The sequence below is a fragment of the Psittacula echo genome, assembly GCF_963264785.1.
Source record: "Psittacula echo genome assembly, chromosome: 2".
Classification (NCBI taxonomy): domain Eukaryota; kingdom Metazoa; phylum Chordata; class Aves; order Psittaciformes; family Psittacidae; genus Psittacula; species Psittacula echo.
The window spans coordinates 87,995,844-88,015,112 of NC_137737.1; the positions used below are offsets into that span (position 1 = coordinate 87,995,844).

The following is a 19,269-nucleotide window of genomic DNA, read 5'->3' on the forward strand; positions in this document are numbered from 1 at the left end:
CTATCGTCTAGGTACACTGAGGTTTCCAAGCACTAATTCCTGGAGCAGCAGTGGCTCAAAAGTGGTCAGCTCATTATAGATGGCATTCTTTGGCTGGAAGGCTGCAGCCTTCATTCCAACTTCTAAAAAGGTTACTTTGCTAAAGCTGCAAGGGGTAAGACGTTCAGCAATGCACACTTGCTTTAAAGGACCTGTGGCCACGTAGCTGTCTCTGAACAGTAACAGCCTCTCCTCTCACATTCTCCATGCTGTTTTCAGCAGCCTGATTTGAAGTTACCACACACTGCTCCATCCTTCTTCTTTTGCAACTCTTCTCCTTAGCCCATCCCTGAAAACTAACACATTGTCAGCTCTCTGCCATCTCTCACTGCAGGTCACACCATGAAGATGTAAGCGCTGCTTTGTACTGCTGATCAGCACAGCTACCTGTGTGAAAGCAGCTCCTCTTACCTTGACATCAATACATCCCCCTACCCCCCACGGTGATTCATATCATACTCCTAGACCAGGCTTTCACCTTTGAGGGTACATCATTACCAGTATTCCACTGTCACTTATTGAACAGATTTCAGTGCAAAGCTTCACTGAATCATATAAATCTCTCTTCACAGCCCTTAAATGTTTTCCGTCATCTTTTTTTGCCAGCTGGTAATTTTTCATTCTAAAGCTGTACTATCCCTTATGATTAATTGAATAAGCATTTGAGTGATTTCATTTTTAGTGCCTCCAAGGCTAAGGATTTCCCATGAGAACAGATCATTTTCTAAGTGCTCTGGTCCAGGTTTTCAGCATTTATAAATCAGACAACTGGCTCCTCTCTATTTTTGCTGATGTATGAAGTAGAACAGATATTTAGGCATACTTCGATTGCCATTGCTTCATTTCAGTATGGATGGTCAAATAAGATTCAAACATTCAACACAGAAACCCCCCCATAAAGCAAATTTTCCCAGAATCCTCACAAGATGTTCAAGTGGATTATGTTGATAATGCTGGCACACACTAGGCAAGTAAAAAGATTACTCTTCTTAGAAACTCAGTAGTTAGAATTGAATTAACAGTGAACTGTAACAGTGAACTTGATCCTCATAATTCCAAACTTAATATGAGGACATAACACAGAGATGATACATTTTGAAATCCTGAGTTTCAGTTTATGCCTACTGCCTTTGGTCCTGTCACTGGGCTCCACTGAAAAAAGCCTGGCTATGTCCCCTTTGCACCCTCCTTTCAGGTACTTCTATACATTCCTAAGATGCCTCCAGGCTGAGCAGTCCCAGCTCTCTCAGCCTTTCTTCATAGGAAAGATGCTCCTGTCCCTTATCTCTGTGGCCCTTTGCTGGACTGTCTGCAGTATTTCCATGCCTCTCTTGTACTGGGGAGCCCAGAACTGGACCCAGCACTCCAGATGTGGCCTCACCAGTGCTGAATAAAGGTGAAGCACCACCTCCCTCAACCTGCTGGCAAAGCTCTGCCTAAGCCAGCCCAGGAGATCAGCAGGCTTCATTGCAGCAAGGGAACAATGCTGGTTCACATTCAACTTGGTGTCCACCAGGACTCCTAGGGCTTTCTCTGCCTAGCTGCTATCCAGCTGGGTGTCCCCAACCAGCCTGTAGCGATGCCTGAGGTTATTCTTCCCCAGGTGCAGGACTTTGCACTTGCTCCAGTTGAACTTTACGGGGTTTCTGGCAGTCCATTTCCCTAGCCTGTAATATCTTACAAAAATAGTGCAGGGCTACATAAATACCATGACACTAACTAAAAGCATTAAAAAAAAAAAAACAAAACCACAAAATCTAGTGAAGTTTGATCACAGCTTAGTAGTCCTAATTGGGTCTTTTCCTAGGATCTTTCATCGGCATTCTCCCAAGCCATGCCACAGTGGTTCGAAGTTCCCTTTAAGGTATATGTTTCAGAAATGCTTGAAATCCATTTGTCAAAGGCTGATGAACTGTGAAAGTCTAAATATAAGGTAGTGTGCTGAAACCAGTGTCACAATAATAAAAATGCTTCCTGATATAGAACTAGATAACATAATGCTAGAGATTTGATGCCAAAGCTTGCATGAAAGAAAATGCTACTTCTTCATTCAGCATCTGCTTCAGATTATTTTACATGGAAGTCACTGCTGCTCTGAAGCTGTCAAGGCATAGTCAGCTTCCAATTAAGCTCTTATCTTTGAAGTTGACTGGAAGCAAAGCTTTCTCCTCCCTATAGGCATCTCCCTAATAGTAGGTAATCTGAGATAATTTCCAAATGTATTTATTCTGTGTTGTCCACCCAATTAAACATTGCGCAAATGCAATCAACGAGCCTTCTCTCTAACTGAAACATTTATGCAACACTTTTCATGAAGCTCCCATTAAACATTTAAAATAATTAGCTGCATTAGAAAGACATTTATATTCAAATAGCTCACATGCTAGTTTCTTTGTTTAGCGCAGGCATACGGATAGGAAAAACAGCTCCATAGAAAAGACCAAATATTGAGTGAATCTTTTCTGTAAGACAACAGACACTCCTAGAAACCAATTCAGCATGGGATTAAGTGGGAAATCTTTTAACAGCAGCCTTGCTACTGTAGCTGATCGGGGAGAAATCGACGATTTTGAAGACTCAGAAAGGCAATCAACAAGGGAGTCAACTCTGTATTTTTACGTATTCTAGATAAGACACTAATAGTCACTACCTTCCAGTATGCTCCCTTCTTCCCTTTCCCCCTCTCCCTAAATTACTGGCAACAAGTTAAAGAAATACACCATGCAAAGAGACCAGCAACTTTTACTTCCATCCTGGCACAAATTTTGAAAAGGATGTTGATGGCTCTGTATTTACATCATGGATCTTCCTCACGAATTATGCTGAGAAAAGAATCCAGGTCATTAAAACCTTCTTAAACCAAACCACAGAGAAACTGAAAGAGAATGTAAAAGCACTGATGTCAGGTTTATTTTGCCTTTTCACAAGCTCATTTTTTTTCCAGATTGACTGGCAGAAGGTAGATCAACCTTTGGACATCTTTCACATTCTGAAGTTTCTATTTCCATGAGTGACTTAATTCTGCTCCCAGAATTAAATGAAACATTTAACAAAAAACGTTGCGCACTTAACAGACCCAGCTATGTAAGAACAACATAAAAAAGGCTAGGCCTAAAGGGCAAAAGTACAACTTAGATCAACATGTACCAAAAGATATGTAAACATCTCAGTTTAGGATCCTGGGCAGCATAATAATTTAATAGTCCCTGCTAGACAAAACTTTATAAACAAATACATATGAACGTAAACAGTGGTTTTCCTTCCTCCCCTGCCCCCCCTAAACACTAGCTTAGTTTTGATATGAATCTGAATACTAAGATATGCATCTTTTAGACCATATGCTTACTGCAGTCTTGCATATATGTAAACTAGTAACACACATTCAAATTTCATTCTATAGATTTCAAATTACAACACCTACTTCTGTTCTTCCGTTCAATCCCCATGTAGAATTTCTAAGGTTAAACAAATAGCTGCACAAATCATAACTAATTTATTTTGAAAAGTGCCCATTAAAAAATATTGCATTAATGATTACAATCTCCAATAATAATAGCTAATAAGTAATAATTATGTGTAATTAGTAATTATTGCTTCATTTCTAACTCTGTGTCCAACAAAATCTGCGAACTCAGCAAATGTCATTTGCCATCACTCTTTATTCATTCACGTAGAGACAATGCTACACTTGGGAAAAAAGCTATTGCCTTTTCCAGCTTCAGAAGGTTGTGTCTTTGGATGGTGGTTTAGCATAACCACCACACGGTTTCCTAGTGGAGAAAAATCTATCTTGCCTTTTGTACAGTACAGAAAGGTGTCACAACACTTGCTTCTTCCACAACTCCCCCATCTTGTTGCACAAGATTACACATGGCAAAAGTAAAAATTTTTGGCTAGCTGCAGGGTATTAACAAAAAATACTCTGTACTGAAACTATTTTCAGTTCAACTGTTGCTCAAACACCCTTCAACATAACAGACACTGATCAGAACCAAAGCGTAACTTGCGAGGAGTAAGTGGTTTTGTGGATTTGTTGCCAGAGTTCTGCAGGTTCTTCTTTCAGTACACCCAGCTGTACAGAAAACAACCCAAGTTTGCTTGGCTCACATCAACCAAGGCTGTGCCAACCTATACACTCTACCAATTTCAGTTTTTAAAGTGTAACAAAATAGCTAGTGCATGAACTTGCTCAAGCTACATCATGAAAACTGGGTTTAAAGAGAAAGCAAAAAGGTGCATCCTATTCTAGGTGGCATGTAACTCATCCTCCTTCCACAGACAGTGCCTGGTGGCTTAACCTTATCTGTAAAGACCATTATTTTCCACGTGTACAGACTGGATTAGATAAATTACCAGAGAGTTTCATTCTGGGGTTCGACGAGGAAACCACCTTGAAATGACAAATTCAGCTTTTTTACTAAAACATCAGAAAGAAATCCCAATGACTTGGATTTTACACTGCAAAGATAATTAATTTGGAAAAATTAAACCTCCTTCCTTCTTCACAAACCAACTTATGTTTGTTGCATTTGGTTTGCTACTCAAAATAAGAGCTGAGGGTAGCTTTTCCTCACACAAAAATCAGCAGACAAATCAGAGGTCATTTATCTTCTGGAATAGTGGTCCAGTTCCACAACCCTCCACCTTAGAAACTCCTCCTGTTACTCTCCCCTGTGGGCTTACTGGCTCTTGGAAGAGGAGATACTCCCACCAACACCCTCAGATCCCCATTTGTTCCTCAGAAAACAATTTTTTTTTTTTTCCCGCAAGAATTGGCATTGCTATTGTGTATTGTAATAGTATTGGCATACTATTGTGTATGAAGTACCTACGGCTAAAAGTATGAAAGACTGTATTCCCTTTCTAAATCTTATATATCTGTTCATCTATTGACAATGGCTACCTCTGATGTCTGAACACTGAAGTTAAAGCACTACAGAGATGTGTGGAAGAGCACTGACTTTAACTTACACAAGAAGAATGTGGTTAGAAACTGCTAATTTTTCACAGGCCTTTAACAGATGACAGAAAAAAATCAGCCCTGCAGCTCCCAGCATCTCTCCAGATAAACAAACTCTACTGTTTCTTCCAGGAATAACTGATGAGGAAGTCGGCCATTCAGAAAAACAGTCAATAAAAATTACCCACTTGGAAACATGGCCAGATTCGGTCCTAATAGAACAGCTTAGGGGAAGGCAAGGATCTTCTCCATCACAGATCACTACCTAGTTTAAGGTTTGGTTTGCCTTCCACCCAAACTACCACTACAAATGGTGGTAGCCATTTCAGCTGTCACTAGTCACCTCAGTCAAAGCTCATCTTGTCTTCACTAACCACTCAGGTTCCCACTGTGGCCAATAAAAAGAGGAACATCAGTACAAATTATCATCTTCTACAGTTTTGCTACCCTAATACAGCTTGAATGTACTCAAAAAGTACTCCTCTATCTCATCACTGACTGGAGATATCCAGACATGTAACCCAAATGAGAGGTTTAACTTTTATACAGCCATAGTTCACAGAAATAATTCCCACCCAAAGGCTGTTTAAAGCTATCATATTTCTTGACACTGTGAAGAACTATGACAAGTACTTGCCTGATATGACATATAATGATAAAGAGACCAGGGAATGTAAAACAGAAAAAAAATTATCTAAGATTTGCTCAGCAGTGGTATTTGTTGGGAAGTTTCATTTCAGTTTTACTGTGGAATAAACTTAAAAGCAAACATACAATTCCGTACATAAATTTTTGCCCTTGCACAGAGCAATGTAACTCTGGGTGGGGAGGAGCAGGGCACATGCAGAGGTCCCATGGTCAAACATAAGGATAATTAACCAAAATGTGGAATGCAATTAATTCCCAAGAAAGCACTTGACATCACCATTTTTAACATGAAGCAAGTAGCTTCAAAGACCTGAAGAGGTCTGTAAGCAGAAGGACAGTAAGAGATTGAGACTACCATGTCTACCTCAAATTAATCTGGTAGCAGGTGCCAAATTAAACCCAACTCTCCGCTAGTTTAAGTGCAACTTCGACAATGAGTCCAAACTGCCACTGATACAAGCATTCATGATAGAAAGTCAGACACAAAAAGGTAAAGATTCTCTTCAGCAAAAAGATAACGGACCCAACCAATATCCTCCTCCAAAGCTGAAGATTTTCAGCTTCACTTCCTGCAAGCTGAGATTCAAGAAAGGACTGCCTACAGCTGGGAAAAGCAGCTATGCTGGATACATTCATTAGTCTATATGCCACCTTCGAGCAGCAGCAAAAAAAGCCACTGCATAGCAAATAATATAAACAGTATGGTCATTCTTAATGCTTGCCTGTCGTACATAAAGACTTCTAAGTTTGTCTTGCATTAATGCAGTCAGTATAGGTACTTAATTCCAGATATTGGTAGTTCAGCTGCAGCATACAAACTTAACTTGCAACCATGTTATGCAAAGGCAAATATGTCCTTCCCAAAATACTTTATCATGGTTGTACTGAAAAAGAAGCCTCACTCAGCATAAAGAAATATGCTTTAACATTTCAAAAGATTTGCTAAGTCATTGCAAGAAAACTGGCCTTAGCACCAACAGAAGTGGTTTTGTACAGAAATAATAGAAGTCCTTTTATATCAGGGTCAGAGTTCTGCACTGACATGCAAGTCTAAGCCAAGCTATCTGAGCTCATAAGTAAACTCAAATTTCAGATACCTTCTCTTCAAATATTTCTAATATATTTCTTGAACTCAGTGAGATCTTCCTGGCTTGAAATTCTATTTCAATGTTGTCACATAGTTTGAGAGGAAAAAAAAAATCAGCTTTTAGTTCCCTACATTTACAGATTTCAAAATACAATAACAAAGCAGTTCACCAAGAAAAGGGACTAAACCCTCTACACTCCAGCAGTCCTCATCCTCATTGCCCCTAAGTTGAACCTCCAGATACTTTGCAGTTTTATATATTCAGAAATGATGTAACTGTAATAGGGAGAAACTCAATTATGTAGAAAGCAGTGGTTGCTGCAAACTCCTAAAGGAATGCAGTCACTGTGAAACATGTCTGGCACTATAACCACTTATTTAGTATTATTTTTTGCTGGGATTTTATTAGGGTCTCCCCTTCCTTAATGGCTGCTATTTGAATGTAGGGCAATTAGCACTTCCAAGACTCTGGCTTAGGGGAAAAACAAGCCCTTTGTATGCACATCATCCTCAACCATTTTGCTAGATAAGAATCAGTTCACCACCACAGCTTTTTCAGCTGCATCTTAGAGAAGGCTTGCGAAAGAGGCAAAGAGGAGAAATTGATGTGAGCGTATTTAAGGTGCTGTAGAATTTATTTCACCATCTTCAGAACTACTAGATTATTCCTTTATTTAAGGGATAAAAATAACATATAGAAACCTTTCTATAAAGTTCATTCAGCTTTTTCACTTCAATGGTTTTACATCGACATTGCAGTCTTTCAACTGAGACCCCTTTGGACATCTGTTGGATGGATTAACTGCTAGAGACACTCAAAGCCAGTATCAACTGCACAGGCACTTTCCCTACCCACTGAAAGACCCCACCATGCCCTTGTCCTGACTCACTTCTTGCAGAATATCCTACTATAGTTTAAATCCTGAAGGCTTCTTCTAGACAAAAAGTGACTTCTGGATATTGCCCAAGCACTATTCCATGCACATAAGAGAGGGCAAGTCACAATGAAACCTTACAGAAACAGCAGCTATCACAACCTCGAGCACAGCACAAAGTTAATTTCTTGTTAGCCAGATTGGCTTGAAGTTCCTCTGTATTGCTTGAAGTGTTGCAATTAAGTACTGCTCTAAGTTATGCCTAATTAGCCTGTAAGCAAATGCTCATTTGTAACTTGCATACAGTGTAATGCAGAACTAAATGTTCACTGAGAGCAAAGGGAAATTATACTGAGGCACATTTGCACAAATATAGTTGGCTGCCTCCTGATTTTCCGTTAATATTTTCTAGGATATTAATAAGAAGAAATGTGTCACACTGTACAAATGATTAGAAATATGCAATCCCTGTCCCTGGAGCTCTATGTGATGCTCTCCTTTACCCCCAGCTAACAAGAACTCTGCTCCTCTTGGAATTACAGCCTCTCTCTGAAACAATAAGAGATTTGGGATTTAGATTACCTTTTTCATCTGTGCAGTTAAAAAAAAAAAAACCCACACAAAACCAACCCCATTCCCCCAAAGCAACCAAAACACCCCAATAGACAAGGATGCAAATCATGATGGATATGTATTACAGAATCATAGAATGGTTGGGGTTGGAAGGGACCTCTGGAGATTACCTAATACAAACCTGCTGCAGGTTCACCTAGAGCAGGCTGCACAGGATTGCATTCAGATGGGTTTTGAGTACCTCCATAGAAGACCACACCAGAACCTCTCTGGGAAGCCTGTTCCAGTGCTCTGCCACCCTCCAAAGTAAAGAAGTTTTTCCTCATATTCAGATGGAACTTGCCAACAGGCCTTCAATTAGACTGCACTGCTGATCAGATGATCTTTATATATTCAATGCCTATTTCTTTTCAAGCTGCTCCATAAATCCATTGCAGTGTGTGCAACAGTACTGCAAGCAATCTTTTAATCTTATATATATATTTTAATACACACACACACACACATATATGCTTAAATCACTTAAACATAACAGTATTATGGAGTTTGGGACAGCAGGTATTTTTCAATGCTAAAACTGTGTACCTGATATTGACACTTATCTAAGATCTTGTCTATACCTTGTTCTACATAACTGAATACCTGGGGAATGAAATTGCTGCCAACATCTGTAAAGCTATTTATAAGGTCTGGAAATACTGTGGTTGGCTTGCTTTCAGTGGATTTTAGTGAGCAATAGGGAAAATAAAGTGTGACCAGCAACAGTATGACAAACAAGTTACTTCAGAGTAATTACCTGCTCTTAACAGTCTGCAGGCAAGGACAAGCTCAAAAATGATTCACAGAAGCCTGAGGGTAAATTGTCTGTAAAATTAAATCTTGGTGTTTTACTATCAGGACACTGCTGTTTAGCTTAGGATACTCTTTTCCATAATGTTTTTTTAAGTAACGTTTTTTCCTTGGGGATGGCTTTTTCCAATTCTTGTTACCTATTCTGGCAAGGATTGTAGGGAAATGTGATTTTAAAAGGTGAACCTAAAAAGTGACAGAAGGAACACGTGCAAGGTCACCACATGGTGAGGCAGCCAACATTCCCCTGTGGCTGCAGGGTGCAGACATTGCTCCTGGCACTCAAAGACCTCTCTTGAGCTTGATGCTAGGGCCTTTTCTGGCTGCTGAGCACACTTCAGTGAGCGTGATGCCTCCTGCAATGGCATTGACCACTCGGCAAGCATGAGGCATAGGTGGGGATGATGTTCTCAGATGTCCGGATGGGCAGTGCACATCACAGACATTGGGCATGTGCATGGTAAAGGGGTGTCCTCATAGTCCATATCTGAGTATCCCAAAAAGCAGAACAGTTTGTTACTCTAGCCAGACAGAGATCAGATAGGCAGATAAAAGAGGTGGCCGGAAAGATCTAGGTGCTTTGAAATGGCCCGTTTGGTGAGGAACAAAAGCAGCTTGTAAAGGTCTCTCTCACTTTCACTCCTTTCTAAACCCCTGCAGAATAGTTTTTGCTTTGCTGATAATAAAATTTCACTGGTAATAAATAAGTCTGCTGAGATAAAATTGCTTTATCCAAGTTCCCCAAAAACATCCAGTGTTCAATGGGATATCCCATCCAAACCCTCAGCTGACAGTCAATCCATTTGCTTCCAGCTGCCATTCCTCAGCAACCAGAGAAAACCAACCACTTATGACGTGGCATAATGAAGCCATTTCCAACTCTGTTGCTTCCTGAAATGCAGCAGGAGAAACCAGCTCCAGTAACCTTGGCAGCAGCAGGGTCTACCACTGGAGAGAACAAGCCATCCTAATGCCAACCCAGAAACATGAGTTTTATGAATCAGTGATGGCTTGCCTTTTAACAAGTCGAGATTAAGCTCTCTTTTATATACGCTTTGTAAATGATATTCAGATTACAGCCAGGCTGAAGCAAAGATTAAAGGTACTTACATTAATTAAACAAAATCACTTTTTAGTACAGTAATTCTGCACTCCTAGTAGGAGAAAGAATAATACAATAAGAATTTGATAGCAATAAGAAGACTATAAATCAAGAGCACAGAGAATTGAAACTCATACCATAATGATTTAATTAACTCAGCAGTATTCTTCTAATGCAAAAGCATTATTAAATTCCAACTAACGCCCCCTCTGTTTAGGAAATGGAACAAAATCGTATCTGCAAGCTCTGGAGCAACGCATAAACATCCTGTTACCACTCCAATGACCTTGCAAGTTCATTCTTCCCCTGTGCATCCACACACAAACACCATCTAAGTGAAGATGGACATTTCAAACAGATTTCCACTTTAAATGTGGGCACAGTTCACTGCCCAGGTAATGACAACAAGTCCAAAGTAGCCTTTTCCCAGCTGTGAGTAAACAGCATTACTCCTGATACTTAAGCAAACACTGTGCTGATGGTCTGGAAATCAACAAACTAAACACCGGCTTTACCTTCTGTCCCTAGAAGCAGATGCCAGCAAGCAAGCAAGCAAAAAATAGGGCATCTTCCCAGTCCTGCACTATGCATGTCCACAGCATCCATTGGGGCATCACCTTCAGCTCAGCTATAGGTGTTGGCACAGCTCAGTAAGGGCTGCCTCAGCTTTCTCCTCAAAGGACCTCGCGGTCAATTCACCTGCTCATTGCTGGCAACAATGTGGTGCCGCAAGGTCATGTAGGATACGCAGCAGGGTCTCTAAACTATGAGCTCGTGCTTTCTTGCATCTGTCCTACTGGGTAGCAGAGGTCCAAAAAAGTTTCTATCCAAAAGGTCTAAAGTTGACCTGAACGCACACCTTGAGTCCAGACAGCACAGACAGCAAGGAGAGCTGAGACTCAGCAGAGCCATTCCCACGATGCTGAGCAACTCCTTAAAGGCTATCAGTATATAATTATGACATCTCTGATTCATCTCAGTCATTCACTTATGGTATAACTGCAATCACTCAATACAGTTCTGGGCTTTTTCTTTATTCCCTACTGCACTGATGTTTACACCCAAACCCACTCCTGCCTGCTTCGCCAGACATAGAACAAGATTTTCTATCATCTTACATTTTCCCGTTTTCCCCTGCCTGCTAGTTTCTCAATTCTGTCAATTCCTGAGCAAAGCACAGAACAGCTAAATTATATTCTCATCATGCCATTAATTAATTATAACACAAGTAACGTTACACAACAAAAATGTACAAGGCAACACAGATGCACACACAAAAATCCAGTGTGAACACACGGATGTGCTGCTACCGCAGCTTATACTACAGACTGCTCAGTATTTACACAAGGCATCCTAAAGGTTAATTGCAATGGCATTACTACTGTAAAACAGCTCTTTACACACTGCAAGCATTAACGTGTGGCTGAACATCCAGCAGGTCCACCAGCACGTGTGCAGCAGGGCATGTTTGGGTCAGGCTGGTCCCATCCTACAGAGTGCGTGCCAGACCACCCTTGGCTGGGCAATGCGTCCCCTGGCACACTGCCACTGGTCCTGACCACGCAGCCCTCCTCCCAGCACACTCCCACTGCCGGAGCATCACTTATGGGTGGGGAGCCAAAGTGCTCCTGGGAGCAGGGCCAGGTCTGTGTCATTAAAAACAAAAACTCTCAACAAATAGCATACTTCTGGGTCTGAGTGTGAGATGCCCTTAGTATTTCCAGTAATTCATGGTGGGACTGTAACTACTGTTCTGGCACTTTCCAAAAGCAAGAACAAACAGACTCACTGCTTTCTACCACCAACCTTCTTGCTGTAACAGGTGTGAGGAAGGAGAAACAGCAGCTTTGACTTTGTGCTGGCAGATCATATGAGGGGCTCCAGCTGAAAAGTCTGCAGCCCCCAATGACTGCCCAGCACGAACAGTGCTGAGGACTGTCTTTAGCTTAGTCCAGCAGACTCATCAGTCTTCCAAGTACTTGTTACTCTCTTCTTCAGCCACAGGCAAATGAAACTTGTGAGCTCACCCCTGCTGATTTCTTCAGGGATAACAGGACAACATGCCTACATGACACAGAGGACAAGAAGACAAGTAACACAACCTTCACTGTTCATCAAATTCAGTTCATTTAGTTTGGGAAACTGCTACTTCTCCAAACAAGAAATGGGCACCCAGGGAAGTGCAAGGCCTGTCTTCATACAGTGAGATCACAGCCCTGCAACGGCTGTTTGATCTTTCCCAATTTTTCCAGACACAATTGCAACTTTCTTAGAAAAAAGGCATCAAACAAGCCTCAGAGCAACCTATGTATGATTTATTTATTTTGCTTAAGAGTCTTGCTTTAAAGAAAGATTTGAGAGAAACATCACGTATCATGGGAAATACCCATGAAAAACAGTATTTTAAAGTTGGGCCAAAGGGATTGCCTGGTCCTTGACCTAAGGAGTTGTCCAGACTAACTCAGCTACAGCATTTAGCCTGTTCAGAGAAAGTAAAGTCCTGTTGGCACAATCTGATGTCATTTTTTATTTTCAGAATGTTTTGTTGCTAAAGGTTATTCAGCTCCAGCATAATGAACAAACTTTGTTGCCGCACATGCAAAATCCAACTTAGTACATCAAGTTTTCATTGTACAGAAGTTTGTATTTTCACACAGCTTTTCTTTTGGAAATCAACATCCTTGTCTCCAGAAGAGCCAGCATAAAAGTTTTATGGGAAGAAAAAACAAACCAACCAAGAAGTGCATCATAACATGCAATTAAAACAATTAAAACTAAGAAGTCTGTTTACAAGAGTTCCCTTGAAGGGTAACTAAATCTGGAAAAATGAATGGCATGAATTCATACCCGTTTGTGAATTTAATTTGCTAGAAAAGGGTAAATAATTTTGGTCCATCAAACTGCTATTTGGAAGTTTGCCTGGGCTGTATAGAGGGGAGATGTGAGAAATTTGCCCTATTTTTACAGCTGAAAGCTTCATTGACTAGCACAAGATACTTTAGCCTAATATCCTGTGGCACTGCAGTGACCTACATGTAATTATTGCATGCTTTTTCCAAAATATTTGTACACAACCAGAAATTATAACCTAAGTTACCAACCAGTTCTTCGTTTATACCAGCAACACAAAGATGGACTTCAATTAGTGGTAACCTAGCTGTCTGATGTTTTTAGCAATCTTTTGGACAAATGTTTGGTCTTGGTTTGGTGTAATTTTCTGGTTTCCATTTTTCTTAAACAAACATATTTATCCTCTTAAGTAAATGATATTTTAAAAAACTTTCAGCTGTCCCTTCTCCCAGCCCGCAATCACTGTACCCCTCAGACACAGGGTGATCTCCTGTTTCTATGTGTGCATGTGTTTTACGAGCAAAGACGTGGGGAAATGAGAGAGGAGAAAAAATATTACATGGTCTTGCAATGCCCCATGCTATCACCCAAAAAATGTCCATCCTGCTCCTACCTTTAACCTGCCCTTCCCAGCATCAAAAGTGGAGCATTCACATGCTCACAGACATCTGCTGAAGCTTCTCACGGTCAGCGTCATGGTTTAAGCTCAGATCGTAAATTAGAACCACGCAGTCTACTTCCCCTCTCCCACCCGCACCCTCCCCTTTCTTCCCCCCGCTCCTGGAGGAACGGGGAGGAGAATCGAAAGAATGCAACTCCCACGGGTTGAGATAAGAACAGTTTAATAACTAAGGTATAACACAAATCACTACTGCTGCCACCAATAATAATAATGATAAAGGAAGTAACAAGGGAAGAGAATACAACACCTCACCACCCGCTACCGATAACTCACCCCCCACCCAGCAGTGATCCAGCCCTTCTGGGTACTCTCAGTTCTACATCCTGGGCATGACGTGCTGTGGTATCGAATACCTCTTTGGTTAGTTTGGGTCAGGTGTCCTGTCCCTGCTTCCTCCCGGCTTCCCCTCCTCCCTGGCAGAGCATGAGACTCACAAAGTCCTTGGTCAGGGTAAACATTCTGACCAGCAACTGAAAACATCGGCTTTATCAGTATTATCCCCAGGCTGGAAGTCAAAACACAGCACTGCACCTGCTACTAAGTAGTAGAAAAAATGACTCCTACTGCTAAACCAGGACAGTCAGGTTCCATAACAAGAGGCAGAAGGTGGTACTTAAGAGGACAGAGAGGCACACGATGAAGGGGGAAACACAAGCATGCGCTGATCAGGTAGCTCCTTTCCCATCATCCTCCTGCTGAAGCTTACAGACAACAACGCTCTCAACTAAAGAACTTCAGAGGTTTTTGGCAGCTATTGCTTGAAGGGTCATGCTTTCTCCAAATACAACATCGGCGGTATCTCATTCCACCAGTAGCTGAAGTAGCTACTGACTCAACAGCACAGCTAGTTGGTACTTTTGTCCAATGTACTCACCAGCTGGTTGACTACATTACTAAAGCTTCAGTGGTGCCAATTTACAGAACCATGTGCCGTTCACTATCAACAGGTCAACATCTAACATTCTGACTGCAGAGCTTAACCCGAAATGGGCTGTTTCCACCTGCAGAACTCTAATAAAGAAAATCAGCACTGAACTCCAAAGGAGCATGTTCAAGTCATTTCTTATCCTCTGCCACCAGATGTGTTTGGTCACACAACCGTATCAGTCCAGACCATGGCACTGTAGAGGTTGCTCAGTGCATGATAGCCGTTGAAACATAACCTAAAAGTTCAGTTATTTCTCTTCTTTTACTGCTAAACTATGTGTCAGTTATTCAACCTGCCTGTGGGCTAAAAAATAAATAAATAAATAAAAATGTAGTATCTACAAAATTTTTTTAATTTAGGTTTTCTTCCATAACAGGGAATATTATCCAGAGTCAAATAAGAAAAATCTGCAATGACTTCGATCAGCCTAACATTCCAGCTTTACCTCCCAGATAGATATATTGATGCTGCCATTAAATGACTACCCCATTTGCCTACATGTGTTTTTAGTTTTGTGCTAGTACAGAAGACCCTTTATTTCTCACTGTTCTCTGTCTTCTGGGGAGCAGCTGTGACGCGTTCCTGCAGCCACCAAACTTTAAAAGCAGTATTCACTGCCTGACAGGCAGCAGAGCTAGAGGTGGCATACTGCTTTCTGCTGTAGTGAAATCAGTACCATTATTCAAAAGATCCCAGAAAATATAGTACATAAAAAAAAAAATATTCCGAATATGTGCACTTTTTGGAAGCAAGATAAAGAAAATGCTTCATCATCGTGAGAAAACAAAAAAAACCCACCTACTGAAAAAAATAAGGTTTATTGCAGCATTGTTTTACTGCTTTTACTTTTCTTTGCTGAGCCAAGAAGAGCATGAAATAAATGCAGAGCAGTGCGTAAGCAATGTTACAAACCCATTATTAAAAAAAGTGGTGGAATGCTCCATCCCCAGTAGTGTTCAACGCCAGGTTGGACAGAGCCTTGGCTGACATGGTCTAATGTGAGGAGTCTCTGCCCATGGCATTGGGGTTGGAACTTGATGATCTTAGGGTCCTTTCCAACCCATTCTATGATTTCGTGATCAGCAGCATCCTCACAAGAAATGAAAATGAAAATGAAGAATGAAAATGAAAAGAACACTTTCTTATCCTTCCCTCACACTGAGCCAGTTTCTCATCTGCTCTCAATTAGTCAATAAACTGAAACGAACAATATACATGCATCTACAGAAGAAGCCATTGTTGTCCAACAAGCTTTACTTCCTCATCTTATACCCTAAAATGCTTTACTACTACAATGGATTGTTTTTGATTAATAATTTCAGCAGCAAGCATATCTACACAGTATTTATTTCATTTTAGGCTTTCAAAAGGCTTGTCAAAATTTTCTATTTTAAAATTAGGTAGATTAATTTAAAAAGTAAAACTTAGGGAGAAAAAAATCTACTTTTATTCTGTCTTTATAGCCATCTTCTTATTTCTTATGTACATTAAAGATTGCTTACTTGTATTTATGTGCTGTTAACCACTAGTTTCTAAATTCCATCAAAAACTGATGCACAGATCACCTAAGACCTTTTAAGGCTTTACAGAGTCATCTTTATGGTGGCTTGGTTAATTTTATTAAGGCATAAAGCTAAAAGGCAAAGAGTTCCTGAAACTGAAGAATACTTGGAAAGGTAAATGCAGGTAGATCAGCGCCTCAGTTTGTCTCAGAAAGGCAGCTTATGCTGCTGTCCTGATGGCAAGTGCCAGGAGGCAGAATTGCCCCTTGTTTTGTCTCCTTGGAGTCAGATTAGCACTGCCTTGGCAGAACAGCCTCTCTGTTTTAGCCAGCACCCAGACCTCTGATGAGGTCCTGAAGAATTCTGACGAGGATGACTCTAATTTTCCTCTACAGCATTCTTTGGTTATCTGTCTTGTCCGTATAAAAAAAAAATACAGCAAAACCAATGAAGATGCACTGGGTCTTTCAAGAAAACAGACAGCTGTTTATGGCAATGTAAAGCAATACAGAAGACGCAAATGCATACATTAGTCTACTGCTCGTAGCTCGGCTCTTCACCCAACCCCCTTTATCAGTCAGAGCAGATGCAGGAGCTACTTACAAACTAATTGAGCATTGATACAGAACACCATCCTAATTTTGGGTACTCACAGAACTGTTCTAAGCCAATAATCAGTAAGAGCAACCCATCTTTTCATCCAATGCAAGTCAGCACAGTTTACAAAATACAGTTTTTTTGAGCCAAGCTTTAGTCTTTAAATGCGCTCAAGGACTGACACAAAATAGGTGGTTGGTTGTTGCCCAGAGAGTGGAATAGGACAGAAGAAAAACTGCAGTGTAACTGAGGTTATCGCTCTGGATCACGTGAGAGCTCAGTCTGTGCTGTCTTCACTGCCAAGAACCCAGAGAGCCACTCAACCAGCTTTCCATGGGACAGTGCTCTGTTTAAATCCCATTATAGAGCTGTGCCTAGTTACATGCTCTAATAACATTACTTTAGTTTTTGAGCAGCTTCATGAAAAACAGCAAAATGAAGCAGCACCATGTGCTTAAACAGCTGTTCAGTATTTTTGTGGCACCTAGAATATTCTGTATATCATGCACAAATCCTCCTCCAACTCTAAGCTAATTAACTTGACTTTGAATTAGTAAGTCATTACTTAACAAAATCCGAAAGATATTAGGCATTACCGCTTCATTCACAATGTGCACACATCTGAAACAAGACTTGATTCACTTTAATACTTCATTCTTACAAGCCTTTTAAAAAAGGACTGAAGCTGTTTGAAGACACTCTCCCAGACAGTGCTGTCCTACTCTCAGACAAGGTCTACAGGTACTTCTATTTATCTTGAAACTCTATTTCTACCTTCAAAATGAAATAATCCACTCCTGGTCTGAAAATGAATGGATGATCCAAAGCTTTGTCCCATACTCACATGCTTACTAGCGGGTTGACCCTGAGGTAAAGATCCAGGGGCCAGCACTGGAGAGCTTGCAGGGCTACAAAGTTCTGGGAAGGGATTTGGGATGGCCGGCAAAGATGATGTTCTGAATTGCTGTTCTTCTTCTTGAAGGCGCCTATAAACACAGAAGCACTAAGCATTAAGAGGAGCAAACTGGCATCACTAGACCTGGATCTCCTGCCCCACCATTTACAATAATGATACTAAGGAAAAGGAACCAAAATCACTCTTTTTCTAAGCAACTACTATACAGTTACAGCAACTGCAAGCTCAAAGTAGTTAACTGCATGTTAAAAATGACCAATCTGGCATCTATGTTTTGTTGGTTATAACTTGATTAGTTGGGTGCGTAACTGAGGTAACTATGCAAATAAACAGAAATATCTGTCTGTACTCGCTGTTGTAAGTACTAGCTGACAAGCTTAAGCTCTGTGTGCCACAAAGTCAGTTAAGCTTTTCCAAACTAAAGTGAAAGAGGAGAGCACAATGGCATTCACTTGGAGCCGAATTCCATGTGGATCTGCACACGAAGGTGTATCCCTGTAAAATCTCTAAGCTGAGACTGAAACCAATATCGTCACCTCATTACAATACCAGATTCCATCTCCAGGCAACCTGGCATTTCCTAGTGGAAATCCAAAGACTCAGCTTGAGCAATAAACTGCAATTACACCCTCCCATCTTATGCTAGTTGTACAGTTACAGTTCAGATGAGTACGTATCTCCTGAAATACGCCACGATTCCACACAACACCAACAGAGCTTCCATCTCCACTTTATAACACACCTGAACTGCCCACATCAACAGAAGGAAAACTAAAGCCTACCAGCTGCCACAGAAAAGCTTGAAAACGTGCAAGACCTACTCATGACCACACAGACAGCTTTAGGGTTCCCTACCGTCAGGGCATCATCACTGAAGATGTACTCAGTCACTTAGGTGACTGCAGCAGGCTGGCCTGCCAACGCCTTTGCAGAACGCACCATCTAGTGGCAACCGTGGAAGTTTCCAGAGACAACCCACTGACTGCTGGGTTTGAAATGCAGATCATTAAAAACTCAACCTGCACTCATTTTTCCCATGCCTTCGGAAGCAGTGCTTTCTTAACAGAGCTGCCTGGGAGACAACTACAAGGTTTGCCTCTGGCACCGCATCCCACCCTGGGCACACTCACTGTCTCTGTCTGTACCAGAACATGGGGGCTGAGAAAAATAACTACTGGGAAATCTGCTCTGCAGGTAACTATCCTGCAGTTTAGTTGCCTTGGTGTTCCTCCATAAATGAGCCTTACAGATTTGGTTTTGTTTGGGTTTTTTTTGCTATAAATAGCAGATTCCAACCATAACTGTGAGCCATACAAACAACTCCTTGACCTGTTTGATTTTTTTTGTGCTATCCATGTGTGCACATCCCTGCAGCACAGGGTAAAGGACAGTGTAATACTTCTTCAACCCCGTAGACTTGTATCAGCAGCTCTGTACTGCAAGTTTCTGACAGACCTCCATTATAAGAAGTGGAACTACAGCACTGCAAGACTTGAAAGCTGTAGTTTTCTTAAAATAGGAATTCACTATGCTTCGCTCTGCTCTGCCTTTACTGCTGCAGTGCATCATTTACCTCATGACTGATACACATATGAAACTGCGCTCCTAAGAGAATTACCACAGTCAACCATTCTTTCATAGACCCCCCTCTATGGAGGTCG

At 41.1% G+C, this 19,269-nt stretch overlaps 1 protein-coding gene across 2 annotated transcripts in view; it reads right to left on the reverse strand.

Moving 5' to 3' along the window:
- Nucleotides 1–19,269, reverse strand: part of GRB10 (growth factor receptor bound protein 10) — a gene marked incomplete at its 3' end in the record, with an annotated part of 106,804 nt that overhangs the window by 33,488 nt on the left and 54,047 nt on the right. For both annotated transcript variants that reach the window (XM_080610323.1, XM_080610324.1), the window contains one exon: nt 17,537–17,678. In XM_080610323.1, coding sequence (XP_080466449.1) covers nt 17,537–17,678 — 142 coding nt within the window. The remainder of the gene's footprint in view (nt 1–17,536; nt 17,679–19,269) is intronic.